This window comes from Sardina pilchardus, chromosome 5 (assembly GCF_963854185.1).
Source record: "Sardina pilchardus chromosome 5, fSarPil1.1, whole genome shotgun sequence".
In the NCBI taxonomy this organism is placed as follows: domain Eukaryota; kingdom Metazoa; phylum Chordata; class Actinopteri; order Clupeiformes; family Clupeidae; genus Sardina; species Sardina pilchardus.
Window position 1 is genome coordinate 16,411,898 of NC_084998.1, and position 17,500 is coordinate 16,429,397.

Below are 17,500 nucleotides of genomic sequence, written 5' to 3' on the forward strand. Positions count from 1 at the left end.
CCTCCTGTCGCCACATCAGAATGGCCCCTCTGGATACTTAACGCTCTCATAATGAATATGCCCATTAATGATGATCGCTGTGCTCAATTGCCATCATTTGAGGGTTGAGGGGAATTAAACGAATGTGTCAGCACCAGAGTAGCCATGAAGGATTTGAGCGTTCTGATTGAAAGACATAGAGCTGCTCAAAACAAACAATAAACATAGTAATGTTTAGGACATAGGCCTGTAGCACAGGAGTCTATAGGAGGTAGGCCTACTATAATGTAGCACAGGAATCTATAAGAAGTAGGCCTGCTATATGTCCATAACCTGTAACACAAGTGTCCTGGAGAGACCCGTTATGAGACTAATTACGGAGCAATCTGTACGGTCCCTGGGCAATCGGAGCTGAAGGACTCCAACTACAGGGGGTAGACGCGCTGGAGTCTCCTCAATCAATCAACACTCAGGGGGCAGGGCAGCACTCGCGCATAATTGAGACGGCCGCGCGGCGCGAGGCGAACGCGCCGTGGCTCAGAGCAATCATCCCCGAACAACCTTGCCACGTGCCCGGAACATCGCCAGCGCCCTTGAGGCGCACGGGGTAAACAAGGCGGCGAGAACAACACAACAGTAAATGTTTCTTGAGCTGAAAGTGGTCGAGTACGGATGCTAACAACACCACTGACATTCCCAAGCGGCTTGCCTGGCCTGGCCCACGGATGGGTCACTGATACTTTTGCGATGTGAATTTGTGACGAAAAGCCTCACTAAGTTCTCAAAAGTATCACATGAATGAAGGCAGAAGTTGTCTTTTAGTGCTGAGCTAGATGTGCCATGTCCGACTCTTGTTCTTCTGAAATGGCTGAATGATCTGGTACAAAACATTAGACATTAAATGCACTGTGCACTGAAACATCTAGCCGAGCTGCCTCTGGCTTATTAATGGATGAAAGGCTTGTGGCTGTTAAACAGTGGACAGATGGACACCGGCACATCATACAGCCGATTAAAGTCCAGCTCAACTTGGGAAAATGCAGTTGTTCTCTGGGGCATTTAGTAATTATCTGAACAATGCAACCAGGTGCGGAGGAGTTTATTTCTGCAGAATGTTCAGTCTGAAAGTGAAATGGGCTGCATGGTGATAACGTAGATCTACAAAATTGTTGAGATATTCCAAATTCTGAATATTTTCTGTTTTTCAACTTAGAGCAGCCCTTGAAAGTTTTTTATATCTTAAAATTAAGTTTCCAAAATCATTTTGATGGTACATAAACCCTTATTAGGGCGAACAACATTTCTGCCACACTCTGAGCAAGTCGCATTGCTTCTATGGACTAAGCAAGTTGATGTCGCTAATGTGATAATTATAGTTTGTTAGAAAGACGGACGTTATCAACAAGTTGATTTATAGTAGAATAGGAAGTATTGATCTTAAGATATACCTTATCTTTGGCTAGGCTGGTAATATACTTTAAATTTAAATCTTTCAATCACTAACTCTATGTTTCACCGGGAATTGGTCAGATCTAAAATGTATTTTAGTAATCAGTTGAGCGTATTTTTAAATCACCCAAGGACGCTATAGTTGGTGGGTAATATCATGACGTCATGACTTAATGATGAAGAGACCTGACCCCTTGCTCTCTTTTCTTTCTTTCTTTCTTTCCTTCTTTCTCCCTCTCGCTCTCTCTCTCTGCCTCAGGTACTCGTTCCAGGACGAGGAGGACATGTTCATGGTGGTGGACCTGCTGCTGGGAGGCGACCTGCGCTACCACCTGCAGCAGAACGTGCACTTCTCCGAGTCCACCGTCAAGCTGTACGTCTGCGAGATAGCCCTGGCTCTCCACTACCTGCGCAACAAGCGCATCATCCACAGGTGAGGGAGCCAAACAATCCTTTTACAGTAAAACAGGGCTTTTCAACCATTGGTGACCTCTAGATGCATTGTTGGCGGTCCATGACCATGCATTAGATAAAGTGGTGAATGAGGTCATCACTGTTTTTCATTCATGCTGTTCCCTTAGTCAGAATGGTAGTCCTTGGGTTGCCATCAGTTTAAAAGGTGCAGTCCTACATTATACACCAAAGCACACATTTTGTAAAATTCAGCAAACTTCAGTGTCCTGCTGTTTGCTCAAGGTATGTCGATGTGGAAAAAGATCATGGCAAAAAAAAAAGCCTTATAAATAGATGCACTGGGTAAGAGGAAGAGAAGGTCGAATAGTAGGTCAAGCCATTGCTGGATTCCTGGTTTGATCCCAGCTCCTCCTGACTTTGTCTAGAGGTGCCCTTGGAAAAGGGACAGAACGCACGGCTCTCTGCCTGAAGGCTTGGCCTACTCTTCAGATACGAGGGCTGTCAGTAGGGACAGCACTCACTGTGAATAGTTATTTATGTGCGCTGTGTTTTATGAATGCAACGAAAAGCTTAGAATAGGACGGGATAGGCAGGGACAGGGTAGGATAGAACAGGGTGTATTTGAAGTACTTCATCACTGATGAGAAGAAGTCTGTCCTTAACATACAGGCATGCAAATTTAAGCCCATACCACATTATATATTTTTCAAAAGTATTTCTATATCACTTCTATATCACTTAAATATAAAAGAAAAAAACATCTAATTATTTTCCTGAGATGTGGAGCACTTCTATGGAATGACTGTGTGAGAGGATGACTATATGAGAGGTGCAGAGACACTGTAAAACTGTGTGTGGCACGTGCCCCGTGAATCACTGGCAGAGGAGAGCTGGAGAGCGTGTGTGGTGATGAGAGAAAGGGCCTTCCCCGAACAGGAATAATGAGCAACTTCAGGACCTCTGGCAGGCCTAATTAATCACACCCCGAGTAACAGATTGCACCATTTGCTTTGTGAACTTATGGGAGATTACTTTAAACATTCCCTTTCGATTCTGACATAGTGCTCTGAACATTACACGTAGCAACTTGTTAGCTCTGTTGATGCAGCGGGGAAGCTAATATGATATGTTTCCGTAAGCATATTGATGTTTCTCCTCTCAAGGCCTTTTATGATTTTTTTTGCTCTGCACTCAACATCAGATATTTTATCCTCATCAGTTGGAGGACAGAATGGGAGAGAGAGACATTTTAATATTCAAGTCATCTCTCAGAGAATTGAATACACAAACCACAGCAGAGGGAGAGAGGAGAGATCAACAGAGAAAGAGCTGTAAGAAAGAAACAATGGCAAAAACGAGTACATTAATGATAGGTGCATGGAAACAAAATAATAGATAGATAGATAGATAGATGATAGATAGATAGATAGATAAATAGATAGATAGATACATACATACATAGATAGATCTATAGTGTGTGTGTGTGTGTGTGTACGTGTTTGCATGAACCTGCACATCCCCAAGGTTTTCACTGTCCCCTTAGCTTTCTGACATCAGAGCGGTCCTCCCTCCAGTGCTTGTGACCTAGTCCACAGGGACTGGCCTGCGGTCAGGACTCCATGACAGACACAGGGGCCTGTGTTCCTATTTTTGAGAAAAACAGCTGCTCGAAGGGGCTTCAATTATTAACGCAAGACTACTATTCAATTAATGCAATCTGCAGAGACCAGTTTTCCAAACCTTTGGGGAAACAACACGAGCACTGAACTTAAAAGATGCAAGCTTGTCCTTTAGGAAATTTGGCAGACAGTTTAACAAGGTGATCAGGTTACAGGATTTATAGTATATCAGTTATCATATTATTGTTTGTCGTGTAGATTATAGCATTGTGCTAATGTAAAGTTCTGTAAAAACAGGCAATTACAAGAGTAGAGACAAGAGAATGACCTTTTCCATACTGATGGAAAAGGTTATTCATTAAGATGTGTCCACTTTTATAGTAGGTGAGGCAAATCTTACAAATAAGAATTCTATGGACTTGTAACCTGATAGACTAACTACGATAGTACTGTACATTACACACAATACTGTAGAATAGTGAGTATATAGTATATTATTTATAGATTCAACAGATTATAGCTGGAACTAGACAGAAATAAGTGAGAGGACATGAGGACATAAAACATTTATAAAACGAGTGAAATGTTTAACGGGGATGTTTAAGAATTAATCAGTCAACAGCATTAATGTATCCATCTTTCCCGTCTGCTGTTTCCTGAGCACTGGTGTTCGTGTAGAAATCTACGTCTATTTTCACAGACTTTTTTCTCCATCCAGTGTTTTTATGCCAACAGGGATTAATTAGAGCTTTCCCATTCTAAGGATTCTTTAAAGTCCTCAATCCCATTCTGCATTCACACAGAAGAGATATAGCAGAGCTGAAGTTTTGCTACTGGTATAAAACGGTTTCACGCCAAACAGTGCAGTCATGTACAGTATATTCTCTCTTATTCTCAATCCAACAACAGCAACACTGTCTGGTACTGTATGTCTGGTAGGACTTCAGGACTCATCTCCATAATGTGTCTTTGAATAGGAATGCTGTAGCAGATTTCAGGGATTTAAAGTAACACGGTGTGGGAGTTGCCCTTTTCGTCACTGCTCAACATACTGAGTACCCGTTTAGCACTAGGGGTGTACCCAATTTGTCTAAAAATGATGAGAAAGGGTCATGTTTCTACCTGCGACAATGTCACAGTGCAATAGATAGTGTGTTTTGGGCACACATGGGCTATGATTGGCTTTTTATAATCCCCTATAAAGCAGGAGATGTGAGGTGGCCTTAGATTGTGCTGCTGCTCTAAGTATCTCGCTGTCAATCTCTGGATTCCTTATCTTTTGCTCCAAACACAATCACTCCTTCTGAGGCTGAAGGACTTTTGTGTAGCGCTTTTTTTTCTTTCTCATCATCCTTCAGCTGCTTGGGATGCCTCTTTCCCTCCTCATCGATGGCCCGCAGACCACAGACCACAGTGGCGTACTGGGGAGCCTGGCTAGTCCTCTCCCCTCTCCCCACCACAGCTGCAGAGTTAGCACTATTAACCTTATGGGTTTGGACCCCAGCAGCCGCCGAATTGAATTGGACATAAGTAACCGAGTCCAATCTCTGACACCCAAGCGCAAATTCCTTTTTTTTGCCAGAAATGGAATTCTGTCCGTGCAGATTTATGGAATTGTAAATGTAACTCTAGGCCAGGAAATCCTTTTCATAGTCGGCTTCAAACTTAAACAGGATCCTCGCGTTACCCCCTAACACTTAAATCAGTATGTGAGGAGAGGCTCCTCTCTCACACAGAGTGCCTTTAAAGCATGTCTGTTCATTGAAATTCCACTCCTGCCCAGGCCAGAGGAGGGCCGGTGCGTGTTCTCTCTGGCCGAGGCCTCTGGTCGCCCCACAGGCAACGGACACGTTGGGGAGAGTGCTGCTTTTATCTCAGAGAGACGTGTCCGCACGCTCAATAGGCCTACTGTGATTTCCACTTCTGCTGGGTGCGGGATGTTCTGAATAGTTGTGAGACTTGCGGATATCCACTGTTTTTTCTCAGTTGACCGCAAAGAATCCCCCCCCCCCCCCCTCTTTCTCTCCCTCTCTCTCTCTCTCTGGGTTATCTGTCTCTTTTCCCTCCTCTGTCACTCTGTTTTGTCCACATTCACTACCCACCCAAGAGTTTGGTTTACCACACAGCACAGTTCTATTCATAACAGTGAATCATCTGTCATATGAATCATTCCCTTCTACACTAATCCTTTCCATTGCCTCTCTTTACTTTGCCCTCTTGTCATCCAGAGGTACTTTCCGCCATCCAAAGCTGATATCGACGTTGAGAGCAAAAGTTCACTGGCATAACTGCTCATGCGTTCAGCGTGCAGTGTAAGGGAACCAGTGGGAATACAGCACTCGTGCAACAACATGCAGAAAAGTTTTGAAATGAAACGTGCGGTGTGAAGCTGTGCTTCCTGTGAAACAAGACAGCATGTTTAATGCAGAGTTGGCCCAGAACTGCTTTAATTGTACAGTGTTTGGTGTTTCATTGAAGTGGATCGGAGCGAAGGAAGACAAAAAAAGATAAGAGTTTGAGGGTGTTAATAATGCATGTTATATCGCAAGGCTGTTATAGCCACACTGCTCGGAATTGTTCCCTCAATTAGTAACGCTCGGCGAGCTTTTGTGCCTCTTTCCAAAATTATACCTGTAAATGTTTCACATGGCCGAGGCTCTCAAAGTTTAATCTCACAGTTAAAAATGTAAAAATCCAAATGTGATGGCATTCACCTCTTTTTTCGTGACCTTTAAGTCAGAATGTCATTAATTATGAGATATCTCCCTTATCTTACCACAGACTAATTACATTCAATGATAGATGGTGTCTCACTTGGCAACTCCGCCACCTCTACGTTGATGATATTTAAAAAATAAAAATTGTATCAAGCTGTCCTTGTACCGTAGATTTACTGGGACTTAGCTTGGGCTGCAAAGACTTCCGTAACTTCTGACTCTCGACTGAACAATGACTTTTAAGACTTCTGTTCTGGAGCCTTTGTCTCTTCCAAGGCTGTATCCATCAGAGGCGCACAGGCCGTTCCGACTTTTAACCGCCTGATTACTCATCTCGAGGAGAAGAGAGAGAGAGAGAGAGAAAGGAGAAGGCTTATTGAGGACCTTGTGAATGTAGCGCCTTTTTGTTCTGGTCGACAAAAGCCTGACTCGATCCGCACCGAGTTTTAATCTGTAATCACCGGGGGTGTAACAGCTCGAGCGAGGCCAGATCTCCCACGGTCGGTCGACTCCAGAGCCCGTCCAGCTCCAGCTCTGCCAGGTCCGGTCCGGATGTGGCGCTGCTCTGCCCGACCTGGCCCCTGCTGCACTCCTTAATCACAGAGCTTATCAGAGATCCAGGAACCCCCCCCCCCCCACACACCGCAGAGCAGCACAGCCGCAGCGCAGCCTCCCGCTCCCTCCTTGGCAGCGGAGCAGGTTTTACCCAGCATGCAACACCAGACATAGGCACACAAACCGCAGTTGAGCCGCTCGGTTTGGTGAAGGGCAACCGTGGCTAGTTGTGTGTGTTTGTGTGTGTGTGTGTCTGTGTGTTGATCATGTGTGGGGATCGAATGACCGCTAGCCCAGCTCAGTTACTGGCCTCATCATGATATGCGATGTAATGAGGTTATTAGATCCAGGTAATAGGTTGTCGGGCTAGTCAAGCGAGGGAAAAGGCTGGAGGATCAGATTCGGCACCGCAAGCCAGTGGGGTCGACGCTGAATCACTAATAGCCCCTCCACAGGACGCTAGAGTGACACGACAGCGGAAGCAACGATAGTAGCGGCTACTTGAGTGGGGGGATACAGGAAGAGTCGAGTCAAGTGGCGTCTGTCCTTCTCAGGACCTTCATATTTGGAAGGGTTCTTTTTGAAATGTGCAAAACATGCAGATTTGTATTTATTTATTAATTTAGCATTTTGTTATAGACCGTTTTTAAGAGAGTTCCATTACTGTGTCAGCATCATAGTTGTTCCCACAAGGTTTCCGTTTTTACATTCCATATGTTATCTTAACGGAAGTAGTTTGGGACCAAAATAAAACGTTCAAGCACTGTTTTTGTGTTTCTTGTGGAAAGGGTCTATAGGAATATGTTTTTAAACAAACACGAATTCATCCAGTATTGACTGATGTACAGTAGTTAGTTAGGTAGGTATGTATGTCTATACTTGTATATACAGTATGCCTCCAAATTGCTGAGAATGGTCCACTTCAGCTTAAGGAGGAAATACTGGCAGTTAGAAGAGGGAAATGATCACTTTTAGAGTGTCCAAATGAAAGCACAGAGGAAGTCTGAGACGGCTCTGAATATCAGATTATGGAGAGTGTTATTGGCTTTGAATTAGTAGGGGTGGTGGGCATTGTTAAAGTAATGGTTATTTTACTGCAGCCTTGCAGATGAAAGAGAACTTGCAAAGTAATTGTCCTGTGAATGACAGAAGAGAAATGGAGTGAACAGAAATAGAAATAACAGTATTTACCTTTGCATTGTGTTCTTCTCCGGGGCACTTTCACACAATGTGGCTTACAGTGCAGATCACGAATATATTTCAACCATCGGTGCACTTCCTGATATTGAGGTCATGAGTTTATTGTTTTTAGCCCCCAGCTTTCACAGTTGAGATACAGGGAGACTACAACAGACAGAGTATTGCAACATACTATTTATAAAGTTGGTAAAACAATAAAGAAAAGGACATTCTGTTTGTGAATACTTTGAATAAGAATAACACAAATAAATGAATAATTAAGTAAGATAACACAGTATGTATTAGTTTCAAAACTGAAGAGTAAATATGCAATGTAAATACAGAAAATTTTTAAAATGGCTTCACCCTTCAGCTTAGCCTATCAGCCCATTCATTCAGACCGGCAGACCTTGTGTTGTGCACAGGGTAGTGACCTAAATGGCAGACATCTAACCCACAGGTGCACTGCACAGACACGTGTGTGTGTGTGTGTGTGTGTGTGTGTGTGTGTGTGTGTGTGTGTGTGTGTGTGTGTGTGTGTGTGTGTGTGTGTGTGTGTGTGTGTGTGTGTGTGTGTGTGTGTGTGTGTGTGTGTGTGTGTGTGTGTTTATGTGACTTTGTATGCGTGTGGATGTGTGTGTGTGCTTACTAAAAAAGCCCTTCCTCTAGGTTGCCACGCAACTCTCCCGTGGGGGCTTGTTGTCTAGGTGATGGGCGATGTCATCGATAGATCTCCCTTTGTTGGTGATGATGAGCGAGTTCCGCCCCTGTGCAGCAGCCTGGCCCACCCCTCCACAAGAGCACCCTGCTAGTCTCTCTCTCTCTCTCTCTCTCTCTCTCTCTCTCTCTCTCTCTCTCTCTCTCTCTCTCTCTTCTCTATTTCTATCACGCCATCTCTCCCTTGTGTTCTCTACTTTGCCCTCTTTCCATCTCTCTCTTTTCCCCTCTTTGCCATCTCACTCTCTTTCTCTCTCTCCCTCGCCTTCTCTGTTTTGCACTCTCTCTCTCCCCCACTCTGTTATCTCTCTCTCTCTTTCTCACTCTCTCTCTCTCTTTCTCTCTCTCTCCCTCTCTACTTCTGTATCTCTCTCTCTCTGCCTGTGCTCTCGCCCTCCTTTTGATGGAAATGTCAGCTAATTAAGCACAACAAGAGTGACCTTTCTAACCCACCACCCGAGCGCCAGTCACCAAACACCAGGCTCCGTAAAAGCACATGCACATGTATGCACACACACGCACACACAGACTTTCACACACACACACACACGTACAGACACAGACACACAAAGATGCCTAAATGTCTAACTGTCTCCTCCTCTCCGTTCTTTCCCTGTTACTGCCTCTGTGTGTGTGCGTGAGAGTGTGTGTGTGTGTGTCTCTATTCTTTCTCCCTGCTCTTTGATACACTAATTGGGCCTATTTCTTAATTGCCAGTCGGAGCTCATTAGGCTGTGTGTGTGTGGCGTGTGTGTGTGTGTGTGTGGCATGTGGGTGCTAACGACTGGCTCGCAGCGTTGACTCGTTTAGCCACTAAAGCACACAGATGTTGCACTGCTCTGGGCTACACTGGGACGCGTCTGCCCCAGAGTCCACCTGTTAACACACACACAGAGTGGAGCGAGAACACCTGCTGCAGCCTTTACTCTTGGACTCCCCCCTCCTGTGTGTGTGTGGGTGTGTGTGTTTATGTTACGGTGTCTGTGTGTCTGTGTCTGTGTCTGTGTGTGTGCGCGTGCGTTTGTGCATTCATGTGACTTTCTGTGTGTGTGTGTGTGTGTGTGTGTGTGTGTGTGTGTGTGTGTGCATTTGTACATTTATGTGACTTTGTGTGTGTGTGTGTGTGTGTGCCCGTGTGTGCACTGGGAGAGAGAGGGTGGAGATCTGAAGTACTGAACTGAAGTTGCTCGGCTCTCTTTGATCTGAAGCCGTGTTTGAAGAGAGTTTGGCACATCTCACAGATCAGAGTTGAAGGTTTTGCACTGAGAGGGAGACGCAGGGAGAACTGCTCCCTCCTGAATTAAAATGGTCTCGAAACATTTTCTTAGACCTTGGTTCTCACCCCACAAGAATATATTACCTGAAGCCAACGTGTTGCGTTATAGTCACCTGGACACCTGGATAGTCCCTCGCCAAGACACCGCGGTCGTGTCGCGTTTGGGAGAAAGGGAGTACAGGATATGGTTATAGATCCGCACGCTATGCTGTCAGACCAAATAGAACACTGTTGAGCGGTTATCAATGATGAATGCATGCGCCAGAGGGATATTTATTCTCTTTGTTTTCGCATTCTCTGCATGTCATGCATTCTGTCCACTGTTGACTGTGCTCACTTTGACAGCGTGTGTCCCCTTTACCTAAGACTGGGTTGGCGTGTGTGTGCGTGTGTGTGTGTGTGTGTGTGTGTGTGTGTGTGTGTGTGTGTGTGTGTGTGTGTGTGCGTGTGTGTGTGTGTTAGTGCTGCCACTAACGACTAATTTTCTAACGATTAATCTTTCGACTAATTTTTCGATTAGTCGACTAATCTAAACGACTATTAAAAAAAATAAATTATCGTTATTTTGTTGTGTCCATTTTATTTTTAACTCAACTGAAGGGCCAAAACATGACATATAGCCATAGATATAGATATGCTCATATCAATATCAGCCTACTTTTGTAGAGTTAATAACAGAATTAATAACATCACAGCCGTTAGAGACGGGAGACCAAAAATAAATAGGGGGTCAATAGCAAAACGATTAGTCGACTAAAAAAATTGGCATCGACTAATTTTCATAATCGATTAGTTCGATTATATCGATTAATCGCGGCAGCACTAGTGTGTGTGTGTGTGTGTGCATGTGTGCGTGTTTGTGTGCGTGTGTGCGTGCGTGTGTGTGCGTGTGTGTGCGTGTGTGTGTGTGTGTGCGTGCGTGCGTGCGTGCGTGCGTGCGTGCGTGCGTGTGTGTGTGTTTTTGTTGTTTTTAACGTAATGAATAGTGATGGGGGGAGCTTAGATGTTGCCTCCGGCGATGCTCACACCGCTGCTGAATCTTGTGTTTTTCTCTCTCTCTCTCTTCTCCCCAGAGACGTCAAGCCAGACAACATCCTACTGGACGAGCACGGTAAGCGACGCCACAGCATTCTAAAGGTGTCCCGGTGTCCTCACCCGTACTCCACCACACAGGCATTGACTTTTCCCTCCGTGCCGCTGTCCATTCGGACTGCCCGCCTCGGTTAAAAGAGTGATTTGATCTCCCATGAGGCTGTGCTCCCCGGAGCACTGTTTGTGTTTGTCAAGTGTGGCCAATGCGACGCGTTGGAGCCAGGAGTGAACAGGTGCCGCCAATGAGAGAATGCCATTTCCATCTGAGCATACAATTACAGCGCATAATTCTTCATCAGTATGCTAATTTAATTTGATATGCTGAATAATAATGTGAAGAACATTATGACCTCTATCATACGCACACACACACACACACACAATCACACACACACACACACAAGCGGCAGGTGGCTGGGGACAGTGGGTAACAAGCGCCATCAAGTCAAGTTTATCTTGAGGAGCAAGCGATAAACTCTGTGAGGAACAAAAAAAAGTTTGAGAGAAATCTTTGTATTTGATTTTATTCTCCACGACAACAGAGGCCCAAGGCAACAGAGTAGGCTCTCTCGCTCTCTCTTCCATTCCCCCTCTCTCTCCTTCTCTCTCTCTCTTTCCTTTTCTCTTTCTCTTTCCCTTCTCCTTCCCTTTTCCTTCTCTCTCTCTTTCCTTTTCTCTTTCTCTTTCCCTTTCTCCTCTTTTCCTATTTCTCTCCTTTGTTTTCCTCTGAACATTATCATGGGGCTCTAATCTAGACAAGTACTACCTGTGCTCTCCTCATGTTCATCAGACTCGGTCCAGTAGAGGCCTGTCTGTCCGCCTCAGGCCTCAGCAGCACACTCTTGCCTTCCAACTGGGCTCATATTTCCAGTGGATTATCTAATACGCTGATACATGGTGGCATTCACGGAACGGGCCCCTCGTAAAATAGCTTGCTGTTTTTGAGAGAGGGAACTCCATATGGGACGTGTGTGTATTCTCTGTCCTCCGTCTGGTCCTTTGGGTGCGTGTGTGTGTGTGTGTGTGTGTGTGTGTGTGTGTGTGTGGGTGGGTGGGTGGGGGTTTCTCTCCAGATTCTCTCCGGAGCTCCAAGCCACTGTGTAGAAATGCTCCTGGTGGAGAAGCCTGCAGGCTGAAGTGGTGGCCAGTGACTGTGCTGTTTTTGGATCATTCAGCTCCGCTTGGTTATTTTTATTTATTTATGCGGCAGCAACAGTGAGCTTCACTGTATCTCACAAACTGAAGCCTCAACTTCCCCAATAACGAAAGCCTAAGCCAAAGTTTCAAGGAAATAGCTCCCTTTACAGTGGAAATAATCAATAGTAATAGTCAATATTGGCCCAACACCAACCGGACCATTCTGGTTGAGATTGCTCACGGATTTGTCAGAGCAACAGCATATCTCACTTATACAGTGCACTTAAGAATTTGAAATATTGAAATAAGTGTGATATTCTTTACATACGCCTTGATATGGTAATACCGTACAATACGGGGTAGGTTTGATAGGGTTGATATATTCTTTCCTTCCTAGTACAGAACACTGTAAAACTGCCTTTCCTTCAGTGAAAAAAGTACTTATAAAAATGGATGCCCATCGCTTAACATACAGTATCTGCGTAGGAGAGTGCAAACTGGCCTTATTAGTATGCTCAGCCTGTATCAGGCACAAGCGGCAGTGCCTGGGCGAGTTGTCCACTGTGCGGTGTCGACCTCTACGACATGCGGGAGGGCCCTGCTGTCAAATGCCCGAGCGAAGTTAAAGAGCCGCGGCTGCCATGAAATATGAATGCGCTCCTCTGACTAATGTTCCGGAGAGTTCTAGAAGTGAGGAGAGTTAAGATAATGTGAAAAAGATAGGTTCCACACACACACCTTGACATGCCGGTGCAAATGTGTGCACACACACACAGCCAAGAATATAAATAAAACAAATATGCACACACGCATATACACATGTGCTTCCATACACATGTGCTTGCACACACACACACACACACCTACAGTATACACATGAACACACACACACACACACACACACACACACACACACATACATGTCTGTATATATACACACAGATATACACTACATTTACACATACTGTACATCTGCATACAAACAAAGACATACACACTCAGACCATACCCCCCCCCCCCCCCACACACACACACACACACACACACCCCAACACATTAACCCCTTGAAGCGTGTCGAGGACCCTTAAGGAAACGCTGACTCATCCAGTGGGAGTATTTCCCACTCTGCAGAGTTAACTGAGTGTGCCCCTCCCCTGGGATGGCAAGAAAAAGACATAGAGAGGGAGAGGTGGGGGTGGAGAGAGAGAGAGAGGGTGGGGGGGATAGAGAGAAGGAGAGAGAGGGGAAAAGAGAGATGCACATTAGCCTCCCTGTCAGTAGCATATTACTGCGGGCAGCCCTGCAGCGCTGCCCAAAGCGCAGGACAATCACCCAGACACGGGCAGCCGCCTCCAACCTGAATCTGTCCTCCCCAAGATGGAGGGAGGGGGTGCAGAGAGAGAGAGAGAGAGGGATGGAGAGGGAGAGAGAAAAAGAAGAATAACAACAGGGAAACGAGAAGTGCATATAGACAAAGAGAATAGATCAATTCAAAACAGAGAATAGCTGTCTGACACCGGGAGAGGAGGAGAGAACAGAGAGAACGGAAAGAAAGAGACAAGGGCGGGAAGATCTCGTCCCTCCATGCATCCCCTCTATCCATCCATCTGTCGATCTGTCCACTGCGTGTGTGGACAATGTCTCCGTCCTCCTCCCGGGCCAGCTGATTTCTCTCTTATCTGCAGCCCCCAGGCTGGGTGTGTACATAAAACGGGGCCGTCTGAAGCCCCGAGCGTTTTACATTCACCACGGCGACCAGGTAACACTCCCACGACTGCTGCTGATATTGATGCAGGGGCCTCCTTTCCCTTCCTCTCCTCTCCTCTCCTTTCCCTTCCCTTCCCTTCCTCTCTTCTCCTCTTCTCTCCTCTCCACTCCTCTCCTTTCCCTTCCTCTCCTCTCCTCTTCTCTTCTCTCCTCTTCTCTCCTCTCCTCTTCTCTCCTCTCCTCTCCTTTCTTCTCCTCGTCTCTCCTCGTCTCTCCTCTCCTTTCCTTTCCTCTCCTCTCCTCTCCTCTCCTCGTCTCTCCTCGTCTCTCCTCTCCTTTCCTTTCCTCTCCTCTCCTCTCCTTTCCTTTCCTTTCCTCTCCTCTCCTCTCATCTCATCTCCTCTCCTCTCCTCTCCTCTTCTCTCCTCTCCTCTCCTCTCCTCTCCTCTTCTCTCCTCTCCTCTCCTTGTCTCTCTTTCTGCTCCCCTCGCTCCGCTACCTTAAATCTAAACACCTCTGATCTCACTCTCTCCACCATTACATGCACTCTTTCTCTCTCTTTTTCACTCGCTCTCTTTCTCTGCCAATCTCCATCTTTCCCTCCAGCCTTGTCCCTTGCTTTCCCTGTAGAGTTCTCTCTTTTTTCTCTTCCCATCTCTCCCTTTTTCCTGCCTCTCCCTCCCAGCAACTCTCTCTATCTCTCTCTCTCTCTCTCTCTATCTCTGCCTCTCTCTCTCTATCTCTCTCCATCTCTGCCTCTCTCTCTCTCTCCCTTTTTCACTATTTCTCTTCCTTTCCGCCCCACTTCCTCTCTCCCTCCGTCCACCCCTCGTCCAGTGGTCCACTAATAAAGCTGGCGCTGGTGTACGTGACTGTAGCCAATCAGGCGTGGAGCACCAAGGTGATGCTGTGACTTTGGCCGCATTTGTGCCAGGTCTATTCCCAATGCCCAATCCCCCCCCCCGAACCCCCCCCCCCCCAACCCCCCCCAATTCTCGGAAAAAGCCCTACGTGGCTCGCGGAACAGAGAGGGCAGGGGGGCCTCACTGCCCACAGCATTAAAAGAAGCACCACCACTTTATAACACCAGAGTGATGTGATTTCATTTGTGCACCTGCTTGACTTTGCTGTGCTCTCTCGTCCAGGTGACCGGTCTGGCGTATTAAGCGTCCAGTACACCCTCATATTAGATGTCTTGAGATCTTGTTGGATTACCGTAACATATGAGTGTGCTCGGGGGATTGAGGACGGATTGCAGATGGCGGGCTTGACGTGTAATCTAATGTTTGTCAAAGTGAATGCTGATTATTTTCTCGATGTGTGTGTGTCCCCCCCCTTCCTCACAGGTCACGTCCATTTGACGGACTTCAACATCGCCGCCGTGGTGAAAGACGACCTCAAAGCCTGCTCTATCGCCGGAACCAAGCCATACATGGGTAGACGTTATTTCCAACATTTGTCACCGTTGACTGTCTTTCCAGGAACCGGTCTGGCCCCTCTCTCTCTCTCGTCATTACTCTCCAGGGAGGCCCGGCGGTGCACGCTGCTGTGTTGTGTTTGTGTTCGATTGATGCCTCTCTCGGCAGGGGAGGGGAACGGGGCGTTGTGTAATCGAGTTATGGACGAGGCTTGGGGATGCGGGGGGAAATTGACCCCGGAAACATATGTGTGTGGCTCAATGTGATTAGTGGCGCAGACTGATGGGCCGCCTAAGTGACAGCGACAGGCTGGGAGAAGTGGCCGTGGGGGAGCAGACACAAGGAACAGTGCCAGTGCGACCTGAGCTATTGTTTTTGTTGTTGTTGTTGCCTTTCTTCTTTAACTAACAAACGAATGAAAATGGAAATGAAGTTGAGATACATCTACTACATGTTTCCTTTGAAATATTTTCAAACTCATCTTACCTGATTTTCTCATGAATTGTTCCAATCATCTCTGTATACAGTAGCTCAATGTAATAGTGTGATGTGATTTGGTGTGTTTCATCGTTAATCTTGTGCGTGTGTGTGTGTGTCTGTGTGTGTGTGTGTGTCCTATGTGCGTGTGCGTGTGTGTTTGTCCAATGTGTGTGTGTGTGTGTGTAGCCCCAGAACTCTTTCAGCCTTTTGAGGGGACCCATCCCGGATACTCGTTTGCAGTGGACTGGTGGTCACTTGGGATCACGGCCTATGAGCTTCTCAGAGGACAGGTAGTCCTCACACACACACTCGCACACACACACAAACACACACACATGCACACACACACACACACACACACACACACACACACACACTCATACAAGCAGTTACTTAAAGGGATAGTTCGGGTTTTAAGACACGAAGTTATATGGGTTCCCTGTCAGCAACGTTGTGCATCAGCACTGACTTACCCCCCGACAGCGTCCTGTGAGCCGAGATCCAGCCGGTTTTAGATCGTTTTTGATGCCGGACTATTTTCTTCAGCAGGTTTCTGGGGTCACGAAAGTAAATTGTTTTTCTTCTCAAAACCATATGCGTTCAACAGAGTGATATATTTGCACCACAAAAACGTTGTCCAGCTGTCAGTAGCGCGCAGTGATAGGAATCGCGAAAAATAAGTAAGTGATAACGAGGTTTGAATTTTTCCTGGACAACGTTTTTGTGGTGCAAATATATCACTCTTTTGAACGCATATGGTTTTGAGAAGAAAAACACTTTACTTTCGTGACCCCAGAAACTTGCCGGACTACTTTCTTCACCATCAAAAACCGGCTGGATCTCGGCTCACAGGACGCTGTTGCGGGGTAAGTCAGTGCTGATGCACAACGTTGCTGACGGGGAACCCATATAACTTCGTGTCTTAAAACCCGAACTATCCCTTTAATTCTTAGCACAGTGATTTGACCATATGGAGATGATAGAGAAGGGACTTCAGCCACATTTGTTTCAATAGACCCAGCATGGCTGCTCTTCACTCACATCCTTTCAATGATGGCAGGACATTGGTTGGTGGAGATTTCTTTTCAGAATGCTTCAGCTCGCTGGCCTCACGCTCAGATGGAGTTTCCCCTGAGATGAAAAACGGATAATCTTGGACGTCTCCTGTTTGCTGAAATGAGAGAGTAGTATTTTGGCACGGTTTGACTCTTAAGGCAAGCATGAAGCTTTGACAGATATGGGCAACTTGCCTGGAAATTGCTTTGAATGTCCGCCACACACACACTCTGATACACCTGCTGTTAGCAAGTATGGTGTGTAGTTGCAGTTTAGTGTTGTTCCTCAAGTTGTACTTCACTATGTCGCAGACGTTAAACTCAGTGATGAATTTTGCATTGGAGTTCATTTTTTATGACCTTATTTCTGGACACCCAGTGTGTATTACCCTGTGGCTCACCTCCGGCACTGAGCAACCTCACTTCCTGTGTAGAGTGACATCACATCCTGTGGGCTATGAACGGACCCAAGAGGTGTGAGCATTCAGGTGTTTTCCTCTGAGCTGACCCAGTTATTCTGGAAGAGGTGTCTGAATAATGCAGGGCAGTCCAGATTTCATGACATTATTGCTGGACACACAGTTGTTCTAGACGGGTTGTCCAGACATGGCAGTAAACAAATACATTTTTTAGATCTGTATTTCAGTTTGTCTGCATTTATCATGACAGTCCTGGACACGACACAGCAACATGAGTTATCTTGGCT

The 17,500-nt window shown here is 46.1% G+C and overlaps 1 protein-coding gene across 1 annotated transcript in view; it reads left to right on the forward strand.

Annotated features, from left to right (window-relative positions):
- The window catches only part of stk32a (serine/threonine kinase 32A), a 38,761-nt gene that overhangs the window by 10,659 nt on the left and 10,602 nt on the right, over positions 1-17,500 (forward strand). The window contains exons 4-7 of the mRNA XM_062535956.1: positions 1,688-1,861; positions 10,979-11,016; positions 15,188-15,277; positions 15,926-16,029. Of these exons, the coding sequence (XP_062391940.1) occupies positions 1,688-1,861; positions 10,979-11,016; positions 15,188-15,277; positions 15,926-16,029 (406 nt within the window). The remainder of the gene's footprint in view (positions 1-1,687; positions 1,862-10,978; positions 11,017-15,187; positions 15,278-15,925; positions 16,030-17,500) is intronic.